Source organism: Salmo trutta, chromosome 21 (assembly GCF_901001165.1).
Source record: "Salmo trutta chromosome 21, fSalTru1.1, whole genome shotgun sequence".
NCBI classification, from domain to species: domain Eukaryota; kingdom Metazoa; phylum Chordata; class Actinopteri; order Salmoniformes; family Salmonidae; genus Salmo; species Salmo trutta.
This window is the reverse complement of record NC_042977.1, coordinates 26,311,512-26,338,442: the sequence shown is the minus strand read 5'-3', so window position 1 is coordinate 26,338,442 and position 26,931 is coordinate 26,311,512. Positions and strand designations below refer to the sequence as shown.

The 26,931-nt window shown below is 40.4% G+C and overlaps 1 protein-coding gene across 2 annotated transcripts; it reads right to left on the bottom strand.

The window, feature by feature from the left end:
* LOC115157052 (potassium voltage-gated channel subfamily B member 2) lies at positions 1 to 26,931 on the bottom strand. Of its 2 annotated transcripts, XM_029704937.1 has the most exons (4): positions 26,881 to 26,931; positions 26,606 to 26,723; positions 24,831 to 25,540; positions 1 to 4,151 (listed from the first exon to the last, which is right to left on the bottom strand). In XM_029704937.1, exons 3-4 carry the CDS (start codon positions 25,407 to 25,409, stop codon positions 2,268 to 2,270), a joined length of 2,463 nt encoding a protein of 820 aa, XP_029560797.1. In that variant the 5' UTR covers positions 25,410 to 25,540; positions 26,606 to 26,723; positions 26,881 to 26,931; the 3' UTR covers positions 1 to 2,267. The 2 variants fall into 2 exon arrangements, with proteins under 2 accessions (XP_029560797.1, XP_029560796.1); XM_029704936.1 differs by having other exon boundaries at positions 26,588 to 26,918.

Sequence of the window (26,931 nt, the reverse complement as noted above, 5' to 3'; positions counted from 1 at the left end):
TCACATGAACAAATTTTATTTGTCTTGAATATGGTAATAAACTTATTGTAAAACAATAAGTTACTAGTCATTCACTATCAAGTTATGTTGACTAACAATTAAGATGACTATGGTCACATACCGTTAAAACAACCAAAGTATATTGGGATGGAGGGAACATCAAAAAAAGCAGGCAGAAGAAAAATAACTGAGGAATTGACCCTAGAGTTACCTACTGTATATTGTGGTTGTAAGTATTGATGTGAGTATGATCAAGCTAACTGTACAAAAGAATGTAAGATAATTACAACAAAAATACAACTTGTTTTACAGATGACTTGGTGGATAAGAGGTGGTGTCAGACCAGGGTGTGTCAGTGCAGTAACTTTTCCTGTTTTCCCTGACATCTCAATTATGATCTAACATAAGCGTACTGCACCGTACTGTATTGTACTGTACTGTACATTACTGACAGCAAATGGTACTTTGAAAGGAGGAAGTAAGCCATGATATGACAAAGCTTTCAAGTTATACAAAACCCGAGAACTTGGTACAATAGCTATTTGCTTATCATCACCTCATATGTATCCCTACTAGAAATACATTATTTATAGATCTCTATGAACCAGCCAAATTATGTAGGTTTTCGCCTTCTCATAAATGTCTATTTATGAAAAGGCACACAATTCAAAAATGTACCAGGAAAATTACAATTCTGATCTATTTTATCTTAGAAAAATAGAATCAATCATACGAGTGAACCAACAAAACATAATATGGTAGCATAATCTACTTTAAATAGAATATAAGCACAGTACTTTATATAGTTAATACGCTGTAGTATTACAATTGTCCGCAGTAACCCTCCTGATTCAGTTCAGACTTGTCAGCATCATTTTTCTTAAGCTGCAACAGTTGAGATGTCTACCATTTACTGAGTTGGTCAGCCATGCAAAACTTAAAATGCACAATGAATCAATAAAGATGTTACTTTGTTCAATATTAAGAGGAATTCCAACTAGAGATAAGCATGAATTCTTGGATTAGTGCCTTAAAATCCTCCGTCTGTAGAGGGCAGTGCTATACTTTCTACCTGAGTACTGTACTGTATTGGACCTAGCAATCATCCCCATACAATATAAATTCAACTTGACTCATCAAACATCACATACACAGTATTTGTTCCAACTAGCATACATACATACCCAACACATTTTCTGCACTTCTCTAAGGCAGCATTATAACAACATAAATACAGTGAGGAATGTAACAACAGATTTCCTTTGATCAGAATGGATCTGGTACTCAGCATGTCCATTTTAGTGAAGAACTTTAATAACCATTCAGTTGATATGATCTGTATCTAAGTCAATGAAGTGCTGCTGTATGATACTTTCCCCCCTTAAGTATAATGGTTGTCATTATCTAATCACTTTTGCCATAGTGTAAATCCTTGAGGTTGCCATGCAATACTTATATGGCTTGTCCATTTCCCATTGCATGGATGAAAGGTTGCACAACATCAGAGCTAAACACAGAAATTAGGGACGTAAGCTCATTCACGAACAGAATATAAAATAGTAGAATATAAAGTATTAGAAAGCAATCATAGATAGCCATGTATAGGCTATTATTAAAACTGTCTTATTGGTCTATTCCCATATAGAATTTCTATATAATATGCTGCACTTTCTTTTTGCTTCCCTGAACTAAGAGACTGTTGCTTGTTCCATATACAGTATATCTCTTGGTTGACTTGATTGAGAACAATGCAAAATCTAAACAGACACAATAACATGAGAAGTAAATTAAACTTAGCAAATGAATGCAAGTCATATCAAGTAACAGAATATGATATGACATTGATACTGTTCTACAAATGATGAGCCCTTATATAAAAATTCCAAAGCCTTTCCTCATTTCTCTCCTCAGATGATGTCCTTGTCCCAACACACTAGCAAGCTAAAACAAAGAAACTTGCAATGGATAACTTGCTACGTAAAAAGTCCTGGACCATAATGTACAATTTGTTCATAAATGTCCTCATTCATACTAGGTTGTTTTTTTGCTCACATTGGAGCCTTATAGTAAAATCCACTGTTATAAGTTCCACGTCTGCACCAAACAGCAGTTCTCATAGGTCTTCAGAAACAGTGATGTTATCAGAAATAATACTTGTCAAGCCATGCAGACAACTTATTATTCAATACATTAGTGTGCTTCTTTTTCTTCTTCATACACAAACAGAGAGTCTGTTTCCTCTTTCCTTGACCTTCCACCTATACTAGTCACATGCTTGTTTCACAAGGTGGAGATAGACTTCCATCCAGAACTATGTGGTTTTCCTTTTGGCTGTTGCCTGTCTCTCTTTCCCCGTTGCCGGCGATGACCACTTCCTGAGTAGTGCAGTTGAGGGATTTAGGTGACAAAGGGCTGAAGACGGCGGCCCTGTCCATGTGATTTCCGCTATGGCTTAAAATGGAAGGCAGACCTTCTCCCTCTAAGCCCTGGGCTCCATCCTCTCCTTGGCCTGACTGTCCTGGAGACCATGGGCTGGTCACCGGGCCCTGGCCTGGGGGTGGGGAGGGCTGGTATCCTGGTGGAGACAGAGTTGCACTGAGAGACTGAGGGGACTTAGTGCTGGGAGGTGTTAATGGCACCTCTCCCTGAGATTCATTGAAATTGACTTTGAGAGATTTTGTCTTCTGTGGGTTGTTGCCTCTGAGAGAACTGCGGATGCTTTCGACGCTCATGTCAAAGCTTTGATTATCCTCCCCCTGTGACGCCCCCTCTGGATTGCTTGAGACAAACTCATAAAGACCCTCCTTGATGATGGTGGCCGGCTGAACTTTGCCTGTGGTTTTTGGTTCCATAGAGGTGATCTGGCTGAGGTCGAGAGGAGGAGGAGCCCTCCGTCCTGCTACGTTGGGGAGGAGGGAACTGCTTTCTGCCACACTGAACTCCGTAGTGCAGCTGGCGAAGCTGTCCACACTGGAAGGGCTCCTGAGGTCACCCATGGCTCGTTCCTTGATTGGGGGGGGCTTTAGTCCGGAAGACACTACCTTCATTTCCATTACTTCCTCAAGCTTCTGTCCTTGTTCAAGTGGAGCTCCAGAGCCAATCTTGGCAGTGGTCGTCATCTTGTTGTACATCTCCTCCAATATCTGGGCGTTCAGGTGCTGTGGGCTGGTTCTTGGTGGATTGACCCTATCTGGAGATCCCAGTTGAGCAACCTCTTTATACCTCGCCTGGGATTTTGGACTAACCTCAGAGTTGCCGTGCCTACTGCTCCACCTATTAGGCGAGAGATGGTTATCCATCGGCCGTTTCTCGTCACCTTTCTCCACCATAACGTCTGTCAGCTCCATACTGCGAGCAAACGCATCCTTCAGATTCATAGAAACAATACTGCCATTCCTCTTGGCCCGCTCCAAGGCCTCTCTCCTCTTGATGGCTTTCTCCTGTCTCTTCTGCTCCCTGTAAAACTCTGAGAAGTTGTTCACAATGATGGGGATGGGCAATGCAATGACCAATACACCTGCAATACAGCAGAGCCCGCCGACTATTTTACCAAGAAGAGTTTGTGGATATATGTCCCCATAACCTACAGTTGTCATGGTAATGGTAGCCCACCAGAATGAAGCAGGAATACTAGTGAATTTTGTGGCATCTTCGTCTTTTTCGGCAAAGAATACCAGGCTGGAGAAAATCATGATACCCATAGCCAGAAACAATATCAACAGACCCAATTCATTGTAACTGCGCCGAAGGGTGAACCCAAGGGACTGCAGTCCAGTGGAATGTCTGGCCAGTTTTAGAATTCTTAAGATTCTCATGATACGAAATATCTGGACCACTCGTCTGACATTCTGGAACTGCAGAACACTCTTGTTGGATTCGGTCAGGAAGAGAGTTACATAGTAGGGCAGGATAGCTAGTAAATCAATGACGTTTAGTGGGCCTTTGCTGAACTGCCACTTGTCAGGAGAAGAGAGGAAGCGGAGGAGGTACTCCATCGTGAACCAGGCGATGCACACAGCTTCAACATGCGCTAGGCTGGGATTGTCATTGAACTGTCCAAACTCATCAACGACTTGTAGCTCCGGCAAGGTATTGAGTGATAATGAGATTGTTGATAGAACGATGAAGAATACGGAGACAAAGGCCAGGAACTGAAAGACAAAGAAACAATTTAATATTAGTCATGATGAGAGAGTTGAAACAACTCCTTTTATGTGTGTGCGTGTGTGTGTGTGGTGCACATGTATCTGTCATGCGACTAGAAAATGCCATAGTATGTGGTTGGATTGATTTCATCATCTCTTGTGTTTCATCCACTAAACAAAGGTCCACTGAACATAGAAGAGATGAATGTTAACATCTGGAATAAGTATTTGAAATAAACAAGGTTCATATCAGCATGTCACATTAGCATTGCTTGATATAAAGGATTACCAACTTTGGGAGATAAAGCTACAATAACAATAAAATGATGTCTTCTAAATACATAGACAATCCACAAAGTGATGTCATATTTGTCTGAGGTTAACAGTTTTGATTAAGTAAACAAATAACTTAAGCATTTTGCAAGTGGTTCTTTCATGTTTCAATGTGTTCTCTTGATGAAAGAAAATATCTTCCATTCATTGAAAACAAATCATTGTGAAATTTCAAGGACCATGAATCAAACTGATTACAGATTTCCTGTCTCTAAATCTCTGAAGACTTGATTTGGTATCAACATATATACAAATGCCTTATTTCCCCCTGACATCGTCTTGCAAGCCTAAAATAACATACTGGTTACTAATTCTAGTTATCTTGGTTTCTCAGGACTAAGCCTTCCTTACTGAGGTACCAGGAAAAACTTCATTATGCCTTCAGGTGAACAGATAGTGAGTGACATCAATATTTGTTCACATTTAGCATTGCCAGGAGGATCAATAAGAGTAGGTATAAGCAGCTGACTTTGCTTAAGGTCTAGTGATTTTCTATAAGTAAATCAACTACCACACCTCAGCTATCACTGTCTTCACAGGGTCTAGGGTTATTCTCCCCATGCAACCCCTTAACCCTACAGTGGGGTGGTCATATCGGTCTGACAGAGGCAGAGCAGCCTCGTAAGGTGCCCTGACCTCAAGGGAGAGATTTGTTAGTTGTCACGACTTCCGCCGAAGTTGGTGCCTCTCCTTGTTCGGGCGGTGTTCGTCGGTCATCGTCACTGGCTTTCTAGCTACCACCGATCCATGTTTCTTTGTCCATTTGTTATGTCTTGATTGTTCACACCTGGTTCCCATTTGGTTATGATTACTTCCCTATTTAAACCCTCTGGTCATCATGATGTTTTGTGCATTATTGTTTTACTGTTGGTATTGTTCGTTGTGTTTGTAGTTCTTGTTTTCCCTGCGTGGATTTTGTATACTGAATTTTTATTTGAGTAAAAATTAAGTAATTTTTACTCAGTTCGGTGTCCTGCGATTGACTCCTTTCCTCATCACCTATACACGGACACTGACATTAGTGCATCCATCTAACTATAAAGTCATTTTTAGTTTTACTATGATATTACTGGTACGTTACTTAGTGACAGTATAGCGACCTAATTTTTCTTATTTATTACACAACATCCTTTGATTAGCTGGAGCTGCAACTTAAACTTGTATATACTATATAACCCAATGGGTATGATGATGTGAGCAATACCAGAAATGGTTGTGTAAGGCACAGATGACAGAGCAGAAGGCAATATTTCCTCCCATCCAGCTAAATGTGGCCTGTAGCAGAGGCTCGCTTATGATTGTTAATCAATGCTCAAAGCAGATATCCTGTCAACTCTCTGCAGCACATTGGCCACTCTTCCCTTACCCCAAGAAACACTTAAATCAGGGATATCTGAATGATGGAGGAAACAAACAAATCACCACATCAGTTAACGCTAATTAACAGTATATCGATTTTTGTCTGCCCTTTATTGTATGTCACGGTTCTAAGAAGACTTTGTCAACGGCCATCTTGCTCAGATTAAATAAGCACTAACATAAGCACATACCAAAGGTTGACAAAGGTCAAACCTGTGAGGTGTGTGTATGTTCACTTTGTCATCAAGACAAGGGCACAGGTTTAGTGCCCTGTGGAAATAGACGCTTATTATATCCCTCTTAGCTATACCTGGTCGGTCCAGCCTCCCTCCCTCCTTCCCTCCCCCTTGGCTTGGGTTCCCAAGGCCTGTGACACTGTCATCACATGGGCTTTACCTCCCTGAAACACTCTCTTAATCATGGCTTTAGAGGAGAATTAACCCCAGGTTACAAAGGACTCCGACACCAAAATAGATCTGCATCTCCAACGCCTCTGTAGAAAAAAAGTCAATTGTGATTAGCAGACAGAGACAAAAAAAAAACTATGGCATGAGAGTATGGTTAGGGTTGCAAAGGGAGGGGATATTACTTGAAACTTTCAAAGTGTACCAGTAAACTACCAGAATGTTGGTATCTTTCAAGGATTTTATGTAATCTATGACAAGACATTTAGTGGCCCTTTTGGGTATTTCAGATTATCACATGTGTCTGTAATTATCTCTAGCCCTCTGGGGATTTATCAAATGTAAAATATATGAAATAATTAAATAAGATGATATTAAATTAAATAAAAAATGGAATGTCAAAGCTCTAAAATATTATCCTAAATATAAGCCATCAAATTAGTGAATACCAGGGTTTGAGCATGAAATATCCTTTTAACACACCTTTACAGTGCCTTCAGAAAGTATTTATAACCCTTGACTTATTATACATTTACAGCCTGAATTCAAAATTGATTAAATATATTTTTTCTCACCCATCTACACACAATACTTCTTAATGATTTGTTTTATTTACTGAAAATGAAAAACAGAAATATCTCATTTACACATGTATTCACATCCCTCAGTCAATACTTTGTAAAATTACAGCTGTGAGTCTTTTTGGGTAAGTCTTTAAGAGTTTGCACACCTGGATTGCACAATATTTGCCCATTATTCTTGTGGTAAAACTTTTTTCAAGCTCATTGGTTGTTGACCATTGCTATTCATCCATTTTCAAGTCTTACCATAGATTTTCAGGCCGATTTAAGTCAAAACTGTTACTAGGCCATTCAGGAGCATTCAATGTTTTCTTGGTAAGCAACTCCAGTGTAGATTTGGCCTTGTGTTTTAGGTTATTGTCCTGCTGAAAGGTGACTTCGTCTCCCAGTGTCTGTTTTAAAGCCGACTGAAGCAGGTTCTCCTCTAGGATTTTGCCTGTGCTTACAGCTGTATTCAGTTTATTTTTTATCCCCCCCAAAAACTCCCTAGTCCTTGCCGATGACAAGCATACCCATAACATGATGCAGCCACCAGCATGCTTGAAATATGAAGAGTGGTACTAATATGTTGTGTTGGATTTAGCCCAAACATAACGCTTTGTGTTCAGGACACATTTTGTGCAGTAATACTTAAGTGCCTTCATGCAAACAGCATGCATGTTTTGGAGTATTTGTATTCTGTAGAGGCTTCCTTCTTTTCATTTAGGTTAGTATTGTGGAGTGACTGGGTGTATTGATACACCATCCAAAGCCAAATGAATAACTTCACCATGTTCAAAGGGATATTCTGTGTCTGCTTTTTTATTTTTACACATCTACCAATCGCTGCCCTTCTTTGCAAGGCATTGAAAAACCTTCCTGGTCTTTGTGGTTCAATCTCTGCTTGAAATTCACTAGTCGATTGAGGGACCTTACAGATAATTGTATGTGTGGGGTAAAGATATGGGGTAGTCATTCAAAAATTATTTTAACCACTATTATTTAACATGGAATGAGACCATGCAACTTATGGGATGTATTAAGCACATTTTTACTCCTGAATGTATTTAGGCATGACATAACAAAGGGGTTGAATACTTATTGACTCAAGACATTTCAGCTTTTAATGTTTTATTGATTCCTTGTTCTACAAACAAAATGATACTTTGACATTATGGGGTATTGTGTGTAGATCAGTGACACAAAATCTCAATTTAATCAATTTTAAATTCAGGCTGTAACACAACAAAATGTGGAAAAGGTTAAGGGTGTGACTACTTTCACAATGGCACTGTATATATTTCACAATGTCAATATGTATTTGTTCTCAATGTTTTGGTGTCAAACTGGTGGCAGTTGAGAAGAAAAGTCAATAGTTGCAGAGTTAATAGAAAATAATACCATTATTGATTAGATGCTATTTTCTCTTAAACCATATGGTCTATCTACTAGAAACTCATGGACACAGACATATTTTTTTATACTATATATGAATACATCTTTTTACAAGTTATTCAAGTATAAATTGCCAAAATTACGATAGATTGCCATAGATTTTCAGTTAATTACCAAAATTACTGAAGATTCCAGTAACTTTGGTAAATTACCGGAGCTTTGCAACCCTAAATACAGTATTGTCTGTTGGAGATTCAGTCACACAGACAGTTGCCAATTTAATTTCAACTCATCTAAAAGATGCACAGGTGTTTGAATGGGAGAACTAATGTCGTAAAAAGACAGATCCCTCATTGCAGATAATGCAGTTAGGAGTTAGCAGTAACATTTCCTAGCAGAACACCCCCCCCCCTTTCCCCTCAAGGTGTCAAAATAATTCTACAGGGATACTGGCCCATGTTGACTCCAATGCTTCCCACAGTTGTGTCAAGTTTGCTGAATGTCCTTTGGGTGGTGGACCATTGTTGGTGCACACGGGAAACTGTTGAACGTGAAAAACCCAGCAGCATTGCAGTTCTTGACACAAACCGGTGCACCTGGGCCTGGCACCTACTACCATACCCTGTTCAAAGGCAATCTTTTGTCTTGCCCAGTCACCCTTTGAATGGCACACATACACAATCCATGTCTCAATTGTCTCAAGGCTTAAAAATGTATTTTGAACCTGTCTCCTCCCCTTCTACTATACTGATTGAAGTGGATTTAACAAGAGCCATCAATAAGGGATCATAGCTTTCACCTGGATTCACCTGGTCAGCCTATGTAATGGAAAGAGCTTAATGTTCTTAATGTTTTGTATAGTCAGTGTATATTGGTATATCCCAAACAGGCCAGGCCATACTGTCGTATTTTACACAGAAAGATTTTCACTCGACAACCTTTCTGTAGTGCTGCAGGACATAACGTGACTAACTGTCATAACTGTGACCGCCCTCTGCTCATCTTCAAGTGCTTTATGCGAACAAATTGTCAAATGAGCAATACTGTACGTGTGCAACAAAGATGTGAGAGCATGAGCTTGAGTCTCGAAATTGGCACAGCAGTGTTATTAGTCCTTTAAAATATGAGTGCAATGAAAGTGAAGGGCAGTCTTGCCAGGGACAAATGGGGGAGAGCTATTGACTGGGTTGGAGAGCTAATGATGGGACTCTTGGCCTGATGGTTACACAGAAAAATCCCTTTCTGGAGGGGTTTCCCTCATCCCATGAAGCAAATGCAATTATACTTTATTCTTTGTTATTTGAAACATAAATATTATATGTATAGGCTAATACATGCTAACTTTGAGTCTCTAATCATAGCCCATAGCCATATAACCATACTGTATGGATCGCAATGAGTTTCATTAATCAATTATCATACACCATCAGCTTTCTATACACAATATACTGTCTGGCTGGCATTTTTCAATGAAAGTTTCCATGGGGGTGTTTAGAATTACAATGTTACAATGTTGACTGAAGAAGAAATATCAGATTATTGGTTGATTCTTCCTGTTGAGGAAAGAATGAGTAACCACTTCTAACCTTTCTCTATCCTTACTATAGATAGCCTCCAAATCCTATTATAATTATCCTGAAATGTCCTCCTCACAGAGACAAGACAACGCAAGCACATGCAGAAGCTCCTATACTTATGGCCCTCTGGAGGACAGGGGGTGGGGGGTTATATTGACTTATTATACCTGCATCTACATATAAAGTGATAAAAAAAAAATTATAATAATAAAAAATGGAGAGTGGCCATAGCTGTGACAGCCTGTCGATGCCACGTGAGTTGCTGACAAACGCCTGCATCTGCTGCCAGCTACTTCTGAGAAAGCCTCCTGCCAAGACGAGGCAAAAAAGAAATGAGCCACAACTGGTGGTAAAACATAATATATAAGTTGGTTCCACTTATAAAGTACCATGATCCATACAAGTATTGGTAATGTTTTTTTAATTTTACAGTGCTGTTTTAGATGGTATTTGACAGATTCTTACTACGAAATTATGTGGTAAGTAGAAATGGGTTGGCCTACTGTACTTCCAGGTGTTTACCTGTTATTTACTTAATGAAAATAATGTATAATTCAACACAATCAGTAGCTTCCTACAATTAGTATCAATGATAATTGTACTTGGTTTTAATATTAATAAGGTGGAAAAAGTTAATATGCCAGAACTATGTAACAACTATGTTACTACATAAGTAAATCCCAAATAACCCAAATCATTGGAAAGATATCAGATGTAAGAACATTTCAAAATAAAAAAAAAGAAATACAAATGTTCAACTGAGAACACATTAAAGAAAGGTGGCTTGCTATAGCGCTTTACAGAGAGAGACGTAGAGAGTCTGTCATTATGTGATGCAGAGGTACACTCTTAGAATAAGGGTTCTTCGGCTGTCCCCATAGAAGAACCCTTTTTGGTTCCAGGTAGAACCCTTCTGGGTTCCATGTAGAACCCTCTGGGGAAACGGTTCTAAATGGAACCCTGCAATCAAAACCTGTAACCAAAAAGGGTTCTTCAAGGGGTTCTCCTATGGGGACAGGCAAATAACCCTTCAATTTTACTGCAGTGGGCTAAATCAGGGTCACACAGAGTGTTTATTGGTAGTCGTAAACAAATCTATGTTGAAACTAAAGTATACACCTCACACACATGGTTCTGGGTTTAAAAAAAGAAGGCACCTGTACCATGTCAGATATAGAGTTGAAATGTATTACATTTTGAGTTTGCATTCCAATATTACACTTTATATACATCACAGAAGACTGAAAAATAACAAAACTGTTTGACATAGAAACATTGCATTTTCAGCGTTTATAAAAAAAGTGTATTAATTACGAATTTATGACAAATACTATATTAAACTTTTCACGCGTGAATTCCAAATATCTCTAACATGCTGACGACTCCGACAGTGTTGCATGCGTGAGCATTGAAAAATAAATGTACACATACATGTTATTCAATAAATTCAACCAAACTGCTCGCGAGCATCTGCATAGCCAAGCGCTAAAATAGATCTTGGTTCTATTTTATATGCTTGACACGCTGGAAGTCCCACCTCTCCCATCTCCTCATTGGTTTTTAGGAGCATATACCCACATGGGTGATTGAAAGATGAAGGAGGTCCACACTCCAGTCCAGTTGGTTGCAGTAATTTATCTTAAAGTTGGTTGCCAACACCATATAAAATCCACAGAAGAAGAATGAACTAGGACAGATTACCAGATTTAATTGTGGATTAATTGTCGGAGTAGAGCTAAATGTCCATGAATGTTTCATGTGTTTCGACCTGTCCCCAAATTAATCAGTTGGCTCAGAGTTCTTTTTGATATTTCAACCTGCGTGTCCTGATCGCATCTGGTGTGGTTGGACAAAATCATGCGTGCGTGCCCGGTGTAGTCAACATGTAATGGTCGCCCTGGCATGAGTTTTTCTTTAATGCAGGTGATGTCAGAATCCACTCACTGTTTCAAAATGTGATTGTTAAGCAACAGGACAGTTAACCCGCGCTGCCCTCAAACCAAGGCACGCTGCCTGCTAGTTATCTATAGGCTGTTTCAAATTGTCAATTTCAAATTATTTTCTAACAAGTTTGATTTTGCAACAATAGTTTGAATTGAGGTGTGTTCGGCCTCCTCATTAATTCACATAAGAATTAATGAGGAGTCACCCATGTCACTGTTGCAGACAATTTATGTTTGAGGCTTTACTGAGCCGGACAAACTTCTCTCTTCAAAGAGTGCCCAAGTACTTCTCTCGTGTTTCCCCAGATCAAGTATGCAGACATATGCGCATCTCTAGTCAGAACAGGCCTTGCACAAACTTTTTCCCCCTGGCACATTTTCTGTCTGGTGCCCGCATTGCCTTCATTCTTGTTTTCCTTACAAATATTAACTTTGGACATGCGTGCGTGTGCGTTCCTATCAAAGTAAGTGCCTTATTTTCTGTAAATTGTTTTGTCGTTTCTACTGCAGCATACCACATGTATGTATGGAGCATAATGTATTTACTGTTTTATTCATGTTTTCAAGTACTGGTGACAAATCATGCATTCCAATTCTTGCATAGATTGTAATGGTGTGTGTAAAATACTTTTATGAAAGTTGTACTGATTATGATGAGCTACTGCTAAGCTATTTGCCAGCTCAAATCAAATGAAATTTTATTGGTCACATACACATGGTTAGCAGATGTTATTGCGAGTGTAGCGAAATGCTTACTCTTCTAGATCTGACAGTGTAGCAGTATCTAACAGGTAATATCTAACAATTCCACAACAAAACCTAATATCTATCAAATTCCACAACAAAACCTAATACACACAATATAGTAAAGGAATGGAATGAGACTATTTAAGTATAACATATATGGATGAGCAGTGACAGAACGGCTAAGATGCAATAGATAGTAAAGAATAGATAGTGAAGGATACAATATACAGTATATACATATAAGATGACTAATGCGAGCTATGTAAACATTATTAAAGTGGCATTATTTAAAGTGACTAGTGATCCATTTTTAAAGTGGCCAATGATTTGAGTCTGTATGTAGGCAGCAGACTCTCTGTGTTAGTGATGGCTGTTTAACAATCTGATGGCTTGAAATAGAAGCTGTTTTTGTATCTCTCTGTCCCAGCTTTGATGCACTTGTACTGACCTCACCTTCTGGATGGAAGCGGGGTGAACCGGTAGTGGCTTGGGTGGTTATTGTCCTTGATGATCTTTTTTGCCTTCCTGTGACATCGGGTGTTGTAGGAGTCCTGGAGGGCAGGTAGTTTGCCCCCGATGATGCGTTGTACAGACCGCACCACCCTCTGGAGAGCCCTGCGGTTGTGGGCGGTGCAGTTGCCGTACCAGGCGGTGATACAGGATGCTCTCAATTGTGCACCTGTAAAAGTTAGTGAGGGTTTTCGGTGACAAGCCAACGTTTTTTAACCTCCTGAGATTGAAGAGGCGCTGTTGCACCTTATTCACTTAAAAAAGGTATTCATAGAAAGTGTTGGTGCTACATACTGTGTCGGCTGATGAAATAACATTGACCATCTTCCGGGTAATGCCCTCAAAACAAAAAAGAGGTGCTGTTGCACCTTCTTCACCACACTGTTTGTGTGCATGGACCACTTCAGTTTGTCTGTGATATGTACACCGAGGAACTTAAAACTTTCCACATTTTCCACTACTGTCCCGTCGATGTGGATAGGGTGCAACAGCTCCCTTTGCTGTTTCCTAAAGTCTACAATCATTTATTTTGTTTTGCTGACATTGAGTGAGCGGTTATTTTCCTGACACCACACTCCGAGAGCCCTCTCTTCCTCCCTGTAGGCTGTCTCGTCGTTGTTGGTAATCAAGCCTACCACTGTAGTGTCGTCTGCAAACTTGATGATTGAGTTGGAGGCGTGCATGGCCACGTAGTCGTGGGTGAACAGGGAGTACAGGAGAGGGCTGAGAACGCACCCTTGTAGGGCCCCAGTGTTGAGGATCAGCGGAGTGGAGATGTTGTTTCCTACCTTCACCACCTGGGGGCGGCCCGTCAGGAAGTCCAGGAACCAGTTGCACAGGGTGCATCGTCTGTGGACCTATTGAGGCGGTAAGCAAATTGGTAGTGGATCTAGGGTGACAGGTAGGGTGGAGGTGATATGATCCTTGACTAGTCACTCAAAGCACTTCATGATGACAGAAGTGAGTGCTACAGGGCGATAGTCATTTACGACAGTTACCTTAGCTTTCTTGGGAACAGGAACAATGGTGGCCATCTTGAAGCATGTGGGGACAGCAGACTGGGATAGGGATTGATTGAATATGTCCGTAAACACACCAGCCAGTTGGTCTGAGTACGTGGCAAGGGATGTCGTCTGGGCCGGCAGCTTTGCGAGGGTTAACACGTTGAAATGTTTTACTCATGTCGGCCACGGAGAAGGAGAGCCCACAGTCTTTGGTAGTGGGCCGTGTCGGTGGTATTGTAATGCCCTCAAAGCGCGCAAAGAAGTTGTTTTATTTGTCTGGGAGCAAGACGTCAGTGTCCGCAACGGGGCTGGTTTTCTTTTTGTAATCCATGATTGTCTGTAGACCCTGCCACATATGTCTCGTGTTTGAGCCATTGAATTGCAACTCCACTTTGTCTCCACTTTGTCTCTTGATTGCCTTACGGAGGGAATAACTACACTGTTTGTATTTGGGCATGTTTCCAGTCACCTTGGCATGATTAAATGCGGTGGTAAGTGCTTTCAGTTTTGCGCGAATGCTGTCATCCATCCACAGTTTCTGGTTAGGGAATGTTTTAATAGTCACAGTGGGTACAACATCTCCTATACACTTCCTTATAAACTCGCTCACCGAGTCAGCGTATTCTGTACGTCAATGTTATTGTCTGAGGCTACCCAAGACATAGCTATGTGTAACACCATGTTTTTGACATCATACAACGCGTCTGTCAGACCAAAGATGTTATAACACAACAAGGTGAAGAGATGGTTCAATTGACTGACTTATGGTGCTTTCAAGACAACTGGGAACTCTGAAAAATATGAGGTCAAATCATGATGTCAGTGATCTTCAGGTCAGAATGTCAGAGCTCTAGAAAGAGGCCAGAGTTCCCAAGTTGGAATTCTGAGTTGGATGACCGTTCAAAAAGTGGCCAAACTAAGTTCATATATTTCGGGCAATGGGCGAAGCCATCTTTGACTTTGACTTAGTTTATTTGCGTCTTATAGTGAATGGCATTCTGGGATTAGGGAGTTTTCACTTGTCAAACATGGCTGCCAACATAAAGAATTTAGCTGCTGTTAGCTTCGCTGATACGTGTCCCTTTTCTAAACAATATTACATTTCTCCCTTGTGCTCACCAGATATGTGGTACATTGTTAACAAGTCAAACTCTTAGGTCGCTAACTTATGTTTTGTTTTGTTGTCAATGCAACCTGTTATTTAGATTGGTTTATGGAATGAGTTTGGCTGTGGATGTGTTCCGTATGATGCTTGGATGATGTTTGAATTTATCTTTTACAATAAATGGTGAAATTGAGGAATAGAGTTGTGAAGGCACAAATATGTGACCGAACGCATCCAAGGGTAAATAACATTCCACCCATGAGGCCACTAGAGGGAGATTTGGTGATTTGACTGCAGGAAAGGGTACAGTTCTATATAGCACCTTTTATTCTAAGAGTGTAGGGAGGGATAAGACAAAGCCTCTGAAAAGCCTTGGCTGTAGGAATCGCGTGACGCAGGGATTGTCTAGGGCATGTCAGGATGAACAACCCATCAGGCTGCAGTCATGGTTGCTGAGGTCAAGTCAATGGTCATCCAGCATTATGCCTATTGGCTGTGATGGCAGAGCTGCTTGAGGTCTCATTGGTCAACTGTGACCTGAACTATCACTCACCAGGTGGATCAAAGTGCAAGTGCAACACCCACTAAAGTGGCATAATAGTTGGCAAATAGTTTGACCTTTGCATCTTTCCACTTTGGTCTAATCTAAATTCATGCTGCTTCATGTAGAAATTTCACAGGGAAATTAGTGATAGCCTTGAGTGACTTGAGTTGCTCTGTACATGAAGAAACAACACAATGGCAAAGACTACGCTGAAAAGTTGGACTATTTCACAGGCAGGACACTGAAGTCAGTATTCAACATTATACACTTAACAACTTTTCTGTGAAAACCACACTAGTGGGCCACTACCATGTGTCTTTGTCTTGTCTATGACACCATATGGCATTTACACCATTCATTGAGACCACTGTGCCTCGTTCAGCAAACACCCTATAGATTCTACCCTCACATTGCTATGTGATATACTACCCAAGCACTTAATACAGAGTAATTCACTCATGGGCCTTGTGCGCGTGTGGTGCATTTAGATATAGTCCAGGTAGACAGACATCACTGGTGAGGGTGTGGGGGTGGAATGAGCAGGATTAGCTTCCTCCTGACCTTATCTTTAGATCTGCACAAACTTAATTACATGAACAGTGATCTGGATACAGAGAAATAGCTAGCCTACGTCTTGAGATCATTCCAGGGCAGGGCATGCGTGTACACACAGGGAGGGAACGCCAAAGGATCATCAGATACTCAGCCACAAGAATGCACCTTCATGGCTAAGGTGTAAGAGTCTTCTTTGATACGCTATGTAATAGTCATAAAACACCCGTATTGTTCTTCTCCTGCAAAACATTCTGGGTGGTTTTCCTGACAGACAATATTTACCCACTAAAAGAGCACAGTCTGACAAAGCTCTCATTAATTAAATAACTGCAAATTACAGAGCTTTCTCTTTGGCCATGGAGCTCCCAGTGGAGTGGAGCAATTACCATTGAAGCACATTTGTTGTATTTTTATTGAATATGTAAAAAGGAAATAATAAGGTGAATCAATAGACAATGTACAGTATGTCACCTTCATTACTTTCTCAAGACAGATCGCTATGGGTATCTACAACAGTTATTGTAGAGTATTTCAGGATTCATCTGTAGTCTACAGGAAATATATTTTTCACAGCAATAACAATTTACTACTTTCCATATAGATCACATATTTTTCATATAAAACAACAGATTTAAAAAAATAAGTTCCCTCTCTGGGACAAAAGAGTAATTTGAATTTGAGATCAAGTACAGTGCCAGTCAAAGGTTTAGACACACCTACTCATTCCAGGGTGTTTCTTTATTTTTACAATGTTTTTACATTGTAGGATAATAGTGAAGACATCAAAACTATGAAATAACACATATGGAATCATGTAGTAAGCAAAAAAGTGTTAAACACCCTTTGCCTTGACAGCTTTGCACACTATTGGCATTCTCTCAACCAGTTTCATGAGGTAGTCACCTAGAAAGCATTTCAATTAACAGGTGTGCTTTGTTAAAAGTTAATATGTGGAATTTCTTTCCTTGATGTGTTTGAGCCAATCATTTGTGTTGGGACAAGGTAGGGGTGGTATACAGAACATAGACCTATTTGGTAAAAGACAAAGTCCATATTATGGCAAGAACAGCTCAAATAAGCAAAGAGAAATGACAGTCCATCCTTACTTTAAGACATGATGGTCAGTCAATGCGGAGAATGTCAAGAACTTTGAAAGTTTCTTCAAGTGCAGTCTGATGAGTCCAAATTTGAGATTTTTGGTTCCAACCGCTGTGTCTTTGTGAGACGGAGAGTGAACGGATTATCTCGGTTTATGTGGTTCCCACCGTGAAGTGTGATGTGTGGGGGTGCTTTGCTGGTGACACTGTCTGATTTATTTAGAATTCAAGGCACACTTAACCAGCATGGCTACCACAGCGTTTTGCAGTGATACACCATCCCATCTGGTTTATGCTTAGTGGGACTATCCTTTATTTCTCAACAGGACAATGACCCAACACTCCTTCAGGCGGTGTAAGGGCTATTTGACCAAGAAGGAGAGTGATGGAGTGTTGCATCAGATGACCTAGCCTCCACAATCACCCGACCTCAACCCAATTGAGCTGGTTTGGGATGAGTTGGACCGCGGAGTGAAGGAAAAGCAGCCAAAAAGTGCTCATATGTGGGAACTCCTTCAAGACTGTTAGAAAAGCATTCCAGGTGAAGATGGTTGAGAGAATGCCAAGAGTGTGCAAAGTTGTCATCAAGGCAAAGGGTGGCTACTTTCAAGAATCAAAAATATTTTTTGATTTGTTTAACACTTTTTTGGTTACTAAATGATTCCATATGTGTTATTTCATAGTTTTGATGTTTTCACTATTATTCTACAATGTAGAAAATAGTCAAAATAAAGAAAAACCCTTGAATGAGTAGGTGTGTCCAAACTTTTGACTGGTATTGTAGATATAGGTATGTTCTGTATTTAGAAAATGCCCTTTGGCGATTTTAAGATCCAACAAGGGAATCCATTCGGCAGACCCAGTCTAAGAGCTTTGAGTATTATACTCTGCTAATCCACATTTTCATTATAATATGCTTTGACAATAAATCCCTCAAAACACAGAAATCCCTCAAAACATAACCCTGAGTGTGATGATTGATCATGGCTCAATCTGAGCATGATGCTCTATGGTTATGAGTGGCGGAGATATCCAATACAGTACGTGAGAGGTGGGACCGCTGGACAATGGGGCTAGTACACTGGTTGAGCTGCCTCAGCTGTGTTTCTCTCTGTCCCCACCAGGCTGCATGCATGTGTGACCTGGACCGGCATGGTGCAGTCCTTGGGAACATCTGGCTACTGAGAGGTAAGCAGATTAATTGAAAGATCTGGATTTCCCTCATTAAGCCCTGGCCAGTGCCTTCCTCCCACTCAGTTACGTTTAGCTCTTGGGTTGCTGCTAAACTTCAAACAGAGGCTCCCAGGAAATGCACAAAACATTGTCCTGGGAAGATTGTTTGTAGAGGTTCAATCTGGCAGAACACAGGGATTTGTTCCAGCTATAATCTGCGACAGGAGTTTGGATTTACAACGACATCGGAGAGGAAATGAAGACATGTGGAAGGCAGAGAACTGTGGCTTAACACAGCTGTTTGATGGGACTCTTCATCAAAATAATGACTGTATCACAAGTGTTAGGGTTGTGACATAAAAGAGAAACACCACTTGTAAAATTTCATGTAAACATGATGTGCAAATAACAGTAAATCCATCAGTCAAACAGTATTACAGTTCCACATTCACCTCAAGTCCAGTAGCAATATTGTGATCATAACTGCCAAAGGCAAAATGTAATTTACTAAAATAATTAATTGAGATGAAAGTATGCCCGTAAAATGTATGCCAGTACACAGCCAGCTCTATTCTGAGCCAATAACAAAATGGCTGACATACAGAGCCTACTTCCTCTGGGGTATACTTGTCATACAGCAAAGAGCTCACAGTTTATAAATCTGATAGACAACAAGACAAAAAGGAAATACCATCTCAATGCAAAGGATGTAAGGACTGAAGGTTAGATTTCCTCTGACAAAAGTCTCGGAGGGGAAACAAACTGAGCACGGAAACTCAAGAACATCTTGATCAATGACGGGGTATTTATGGAAAAGTGACGTAGGATATATTGGATTAGCAGTGTTTTTATAGGTGAGATGTAGCTGGAGCCAACCCACCACATTTGTCACGGAGAATCTGCTGAGTAAGGGGCACAGTGGAGGAGTGGCATTTCAGGACATTGTACAACAATAGCAACTGGAAAATGGTTATATAGCCTACATAAGACCATGACTTAACCATAACCAATATCAAGCCTTGTGTGTTTGTGTATGTGTGTGTACATGTTCACTATTGATGAGGGATGTACCACTGGATTGGAAACCAAAAATATTAGTGTTTCTTAGCAATGCCATGACTCAATTATCAATATACAGTGAAAATGCATATAGACACTCAAAAATGTATCAATATAACATTGCAGTATGAAGGGAATTTGCATAGATTTCACAGTTCATTACTATGGTCAAAGACACCATGCTATTACCCCACAAAATAGGTTTTATTTAGACCATGTTGGCTCAGGCTATGGTCTTTGACTGTGATCTATGTAGACCAAAGCCCACTGGATTGTGTTCAGTTGGTTGGTGAGGGTGTGATGGTGTCTCTTTGTGTGAGGGGAGAAGGGAGAAGGCCATGATTATAGTAATTAGTCAAATACATGTGCCTGATTGGTCATCACGATATACAGGCCAACCAAAAGCTTGGTAATTTAGGTGACATGAACATGTGACATAGATTCAGACAACGTGCTGAGTGGCAACCTGTACTTCAACACAGCATGTAAACTGAACTGATATTTATATCCAAGGTATTCTGTTTTAGGGACAAACATTGGATGTTGCAATGGCCACGTGCTCACCACACAGTATTGCATTGAATGGAGAAGAGCAGACTGCCACAGCATCACAACAAAAAAACAACATGCGTATGTCATCTGCTGATGCAGAGCTCATTTGCATATTACTACATATTCGATTGCTACCCACTCCATAAATAGACTACTCAACTCAGGGCAATGATTTCCAACTATAGTAGAGTGCCCAGTTCCTTTCATGTGCCATTGTGCTGTAGGTCTACAGCCTGCCAACTGCAGTCAAATAAATCATATTACACTCACCACCCACAAGCCACGCAATCAATTGTATGATTTCTCAAATAAGAATGAAAAATAAGCAAAAAAAAGTACATTTAAAGTACGCTTATCGATCGCATGAGCTTGACTTACAAAAGTGTTTATTGAAGAGGATCAACTGACTCATGCAATCTGTACACCTCCAAAAATGAGGAAAAACTAATTTACAGTAGGTCAAACTATAAACATTTCACCTTTAAGACTAACCTGAGAGAGAAGATACTGTTTGGCATCTGAGTAATATTGAACACTGTCACTGATGATTAAGTCTAGCTCTAAAAAGGTCCAGATGGACCCTCTGCCATAATGGAATGAAATTCTCTCAAAGTTGATATAAATCTAAGATAAAAATGGGAGTAATTCTTTGAAAGGTTTAACCAGCAGTTTGTAAAAAGTAAAGGGACGATTCATGCTTTGAATTTTAACAACAGTGGAATGTGAAGGGCATTTTAAATTAAATTACTTAGCAACACAATGCATATATGAAGTCAGGGCCGTGCAAAGATCTTTTGAGGGGCAGGTGTAACATTTGTTTAATAATGTTTAAGACTTGTTGAGCAGTTATGACTTTCATTATTAAGTTACATAAAAGCAATAGATGGCCACATCTTAATGGCTAATTAAATGTCATATATTTAACACACATATTTACGACAACTTGCAGTTAGTGGGTTCAGAACAACAGCAACAAAAGGACACTTCAGAGACAGGAAGGGAAAAGGGGCATGTGCTCTGCACAGGTAGAGTCCGATCTGTGCACGTGCCTGTATAAAGTGACACAGGATGAGAATTGATGGGCTTATTTTTTCCTGGTTATGGCTTTTAATATTGAGGTAGTTGCAGATAGAGGAGAGGGGAGGAGGGATGAGACAAGTAGTTATATAAAGGGTGGCACATTACCACACAGATGCAATTTACATTTTCCTGCGCCTCGCACTGCCATGCTTATACGAACTGAACTGCCATGCTTATATGAACTGAACTGCCATGCTTATATGAACTGAACTGCCATGCTTATATGAACTGAACTGCCATGCTTATATGAACTGAACTGCCATGCTTATATGAACTGAACTGCCATGCTTATATGAACTGAACTGACATGCTTATATGAACTGAAGGCAAAATGGATTATGCTGAGAGGAGCAGTTTACTTGCCAAGACTCAAAATCCCTCATCCCATATATCAATAACAGGATAACATCCTTGGTATAATAATGATTCAACTTTGCCTGTGTGAATATACTCCCATGGCTGCCGAATATATAAAGAGCACAGTGGGTAAATTGAGGTGGATTGAAAGACATCTCTCAAAAAAGCTAAAACGTTGGGATACAGTTTTACCATGCACAAAATTCCAATCTAGCCAAGGCTAAGATAACCCTGTACTACTATAGTGCTTGTTCCAGACCACAGCAATTGAGCCACATGAGCTAGTGAAAAACCTGGACCTGTCTTTGAGAACAATGCCCTATGACCCATATGACATTATCAGCTCCAATTGAAGGTCAATCAATGTAAATGGGTGAAAGAATTTTAAAAAGGAAACGCATCAACAACACAATTGGGAAAAACAATTCTGCTATCCAAGCATTCTGTCTAACCTGCCAAATGGACACATTTAACTAACTCAAGCTTTTTAAGCATTCTTCAAGAGTAAATTGAGTGTGATAAGGAAACAAGCTCCTGCCATCTGCACAATCTCACAGTCATTAACTCAAATTAACCAGGGGACCCTCAACCTGTATCTATTCAACAAGTACTGAAGGAACTCATCATGAAGCGAGAAGGAGACTACCTGTACTTCATTTGTTAATCTTATAGCAGCAGCAAACCCAACTCAGGTAATTGATTAACAGCTCTACCGCACACGTGACCCCTGCCCAGGCCGACCGGCATATTGCAAACCTAGCTCACTGTGAGCCAGACGGTGTGCAGCCTTCGCAACAGTCTATTTGCAGAAGCAGCCAGGGTAAAACCCCCAAAGGAGATTAAGTCTCACTTCCATGACTCCCTACAGTACTGAGCCGTACAACCAGGCCTCAGCAAAAATAGGGACACATACCATTATGTAGTAGGCCTACCGGTATGAGTTCCTGATGTCTTTTATAGCATATAAAAGTATGTTAAAACTGACAGATATTTAAGAACGGTGTGTAGAATGAAGGAGTTGATGACCAGTATGCCCAGGACACAGAAAACTGTAAGCACTCACATGGAAGTTTCACATGTTCTGTGTCAAGAAGTTACTCATATTCACAAAAGTTTATAATGTTTGGTTGTATCATTGAAAATCACACAATACATTTTTGACACCCGTTGTAAAGTTGTTTCCAATAATTTCATAATACAAATGTAGATTTGATAAATATACCAAATCAAAAACTGTACTATAAGTAATAAACTGGAATAACATTTTACAGTAATGAACATCCATTGAAGCCTCCCAAAATGATGACTTCTAGAGTAGTCCGTGAGGTAACTTGATATGGTCAATGCAAGGCCCCTTTCCATTCCTGTCAGCAGTTGTGGGTGATGTAATGGCAAGCGCTTGAGTGGACACTGTGTCATTGTGCTGACTCACAAAATATGATTGACTGGGAGCCAACCATAACATACTGCACTGTTGTGACAGGCCGGGTACAACCCATTGCCGCTCCTCCAGTATATCACACCTAGGAGGAGTTGGCGGTGCACACAGCCACTGTCCTTCCCTGTGCCTTTTGCTTTTCCATGTCTTTCTCAGATCAAAGGGGGCAGCACACCCTGGGATCAACTCTGTGCTTTAAGCACTCCCTAATCCCCATGTGCTAGCTAGTGCTACCCCCATGCTTCCTTCTGCAAGCCAAGTGTCCGTCAAGGGGGGGTAAGGGATGCTCTTTCTTACTTCACTGTTCACTCTATCATTACAAATCACCAAGCTAATTTCACAAACACATTTGGTTTGGTGCTACTATACCTATCTCTGGATAGTCAGGTTTCAATGTAAATATAGTACAGGTATGTGAAGGAGGACATGTTTCAGGGTTTGAAGCCCATCAGCTTCAATTACATGATGTTCATAGTGGCTCAAATATTGCACAGGGACAAAGTGAAATCAAAAGGATTGCCCAGTTGGCAGTCTGTTGAGTGTCCTGCCAGTTTAGTGAGGCAGGATAATGGGGACTGACCAGTACTTGTGTGAGCCAACAGTGGGTTCCCCTGACCATCTGTCCTCTTACCTCCACCACCTCCTCCTAAAACGCTTTCCTATCAGGCCTACTCCTAAAACTCCTATAAGACACTCTCTGCACCTCCTCCAGAATTAGGTGACTAAATGTTATTGAAGAAATTAAAAACTTGCACACTGCGCTTGACGGTATCACTTGTGTTTTTTAGCAAAACTAAATGTTCTGCTTATCCCTCCCCAACTACTCTCCATAAAACTCCAGCATGGTCCTTCATAAAACCGCCTGTACTGTATATACCATTTGAGGTTAGCATCTGTGTGAACCATTAGATGTTTTAGATTCTGCCCATAGAGAGGACAAATGTGCAATTGTGGGAATACAATGCATTATACTTCCCCACTCTAGAAAAAAAAGATAAAAGCATGCACATTAAAGCTGTTACTAATGGGTTGACTACTTTCCTTGGCCTGAATTCTGGGAAGCCCAGTACACATGGTATACCATTGGGATTGTGTACGCAAGACAAGAAATTAAGTTGCTGTCTGCAAAATAATATTTCACATTAGACAGATTCATATAAGAGCCTAGTCCTGGAGACATAGTTATTTGATTTAACTTGAACATGAATACAAAACCATAATACCTAACCTAACACTAGGCATTTAGTGCCCTAGTTCATATTCATCCCTTATTAAGCAACTGATCACCCTATACTAATCACCCTATACTGAAATGAACTAAATGTATTTAAGGATGCAAAATACTGTGTATCAATATGTATGATATTATTAATATATATTTTTAAGTGTATCATATCATCTGTAAAATACACAGAGCAGTATGCACTAATCACACATGCACCATAATCTTCTGGGTTCTTTCTTATCTGATTACTTCATAGGTTAAAGGAGGATTAAGCTGCTGGGGGCACAATACTCTCCTCCTGAGTTGGAAGGAAGGAGGTATCTAAAGAAAAACTCAATGTGGAACACAAGATCTGTGAATAAAACTATCTGATCAAATTCCATATATCAAATTTCTGATATATTGAGATCTACTTCATTCAGAGTTTTTCCAGCAACTGAGCTGGAGTTGAAAAGGGGTTAAGAGCATAGGCTCTATAGTACTCCACTACTTCACAGCAGCCACTTTAGGATGTTTGCCATGAGGAAAATCCAAGATCATAAATGATGTTTAAATCAATAAATTAGAGAGATTCCTGCATCAGCTATGACACCATGGGATGGGATGGATTTGGACTGACCCACAGTCAGTAGGCCTAAACTTAACTCAGGTCAATGCTTTGGTCTTACCTTAGCAGCAAGAGAAGAGCTAGGCTTCTCGAGGAGGTCCCACAGCTTCTGTCTCTTGTCTGGACAGCAACCTTCTTCCGGCTCCTCCCCATCCTTTTCTCTGAGAGACTCAGCCTCCCTCCTCAACTCCTCGTTCATTTGCTCCTTCTTCTGGTGGTACCTGGCCTGGCAGCAGGACTCCAGGTAGATCTCGTCTATACCCCAGTAGTCAAGCTCCTGGCCGAAGGACAGGGCGCACATCTCCTCCATCATGTGCAGCTTCCCTGTTCTGTAAAAGTTCAGAATGGAGGAGAACGCTCCTGGGTGCCTATCAAAGAAGTACTCATTATCAGTCAAGCTGTAATCATCGCAGATCTCCATTAAGGTTTCGTTGGTATTGCAGTCTCTGAGTTTACCCAGCCTGGTCCTGGGGAGACGGTCCAGTGTCCTCCATAGGACCTCGTGGACAAGACCCCCAACATTGATGCGGACTCTTCTGGATCGGGCTTTGGTGCGGATGATATCGATAGGCTCTGGTGGGAGTGAGCCTACAGGACGTAAGTTGCTTTTGGGGATCCCAAAGCCAGCTCTCTCCGCCATGATGGTCACAGTTCAGGTGTTCTGATAGGTCAGGAGGAGGTCAGGTCAAAACCACTGACCCCTCAGTTAGGAATGGGCACACCAACTTTGAATGTGAGATAAACTTCAAACCGGTTGCCCCATGGCCTCAACTGAGAGAAAAAAAAAGAAAAAAGAAAACAGGGACACTAATTTACCCATTAGTTGATGACAAATGTACATCTGGATGCATTATCCTGATCGTGGGGACCCACAGGGTGTGCAGACTTGTTTCAGCCCAGTAGGCCTCAACTAATCATTATGCCCTTGACTATTTCTATCAGGTCTCTTAGTATAGCAAGAAAATCCAGACTGAATTCAACTCCTTAGCTGGCTACTGGAACAAAATTCTACACACCCTGTGGTCCAAGACCAGGATTGAAGAACAATATAGCCAATCCAATTAAATAAATGGGATGTGAGCTCAAGGTATTGCAGAACTACCCTAAAAAGTTATTCTTTATAAAATAAAAAAGGTTTGAATTGCTCTATAGCATTGAAGGCAATAGGCCCAAGCGTCAATGTGATTGTGTAGGCTAAAGACAACCACAAATCCCACTGCAAGCATGCTAGCCTATTACACTTAGCTATGCTACTATACATGACTTGATAATAGCCTCCAGGCTATTTATACAGGAAGCTCTAGGGCACTCAGTTGCACTAACTTACAGTAGATGTATCACATGGAGGGTAAATGGTACCCAACTCCATCTTGATACTGTAGGTCTTGATAAGGCTGTGGTTGTGATTGATGATCATAGCCTAGGGTAAATTCTGATAGAGGTCACATAGTTGTACTTTATCACCCCAAGGTTACTTATGTAATATACTGCTTTGAAGATCAAATGGAACCAATATACGATTGGTTATATTACACAATATACCATATTAATTCAGTAAGCTTAACTTTTCAAGCATCTTATCAATAATCACATCCTGACTGATCCTGTATTTCACTGTAATCAAACAATCTATTTCACATTTAGGCTATTATTAACATGTTTTGATTTTACACAACCTATCATTAAATAATAGATCTGTAGATAGGCTAAAATATGATATATTATTTTTAAACAAGATTTCAGAAAAACGTGAATGGCGAACATTTCAGAATGTTTTTTAAACACTATAATGTAGGCTAATAACAAACCGTCTCCTACCTTTTTGTATCACTTTACCTTTCAAACCAAACTCCTCTCCCCCGAAAACAATTGAAGAGGCAGGTTATTCGTGATTAGGCTACCCTCCCATCAGACTAGTACCGCAAGCCGTCTGTAACTGGAGTCTTCCACATATCTTGATCAATTTTGGAAATAAACAGAGAAATATCGTCCTCGTAGTGAGGAAATACTACTACCAGTAGTAAAACTACAGATCACACACTCCATGGGGATATGGTAAAAGAGGTTGCCCTCGGATATTGAACATGTACAAAATAAACGGATGAGCGCACCATGGGACTATCTGCATAGCAAGACACACATGATCGACTGAAAGGGGTGAG

Coding starts and splice junctions, on each gene's coding strand:
- LOC115157052 (XM_029704937.1), bottom strand. CDS start 25,409: ATGGCGGAGAGAGCTGGCTTTGGGATCCCCAAAAGCAACTTACGTCCT. Junction 4,152..24,830: donor GCTCTTCTCTTGCTGCTAAG/GTAAGACCAAAG, acceptor TTTGTCTTTCAG/TTCCTGGCCTTTGTCTCCGT.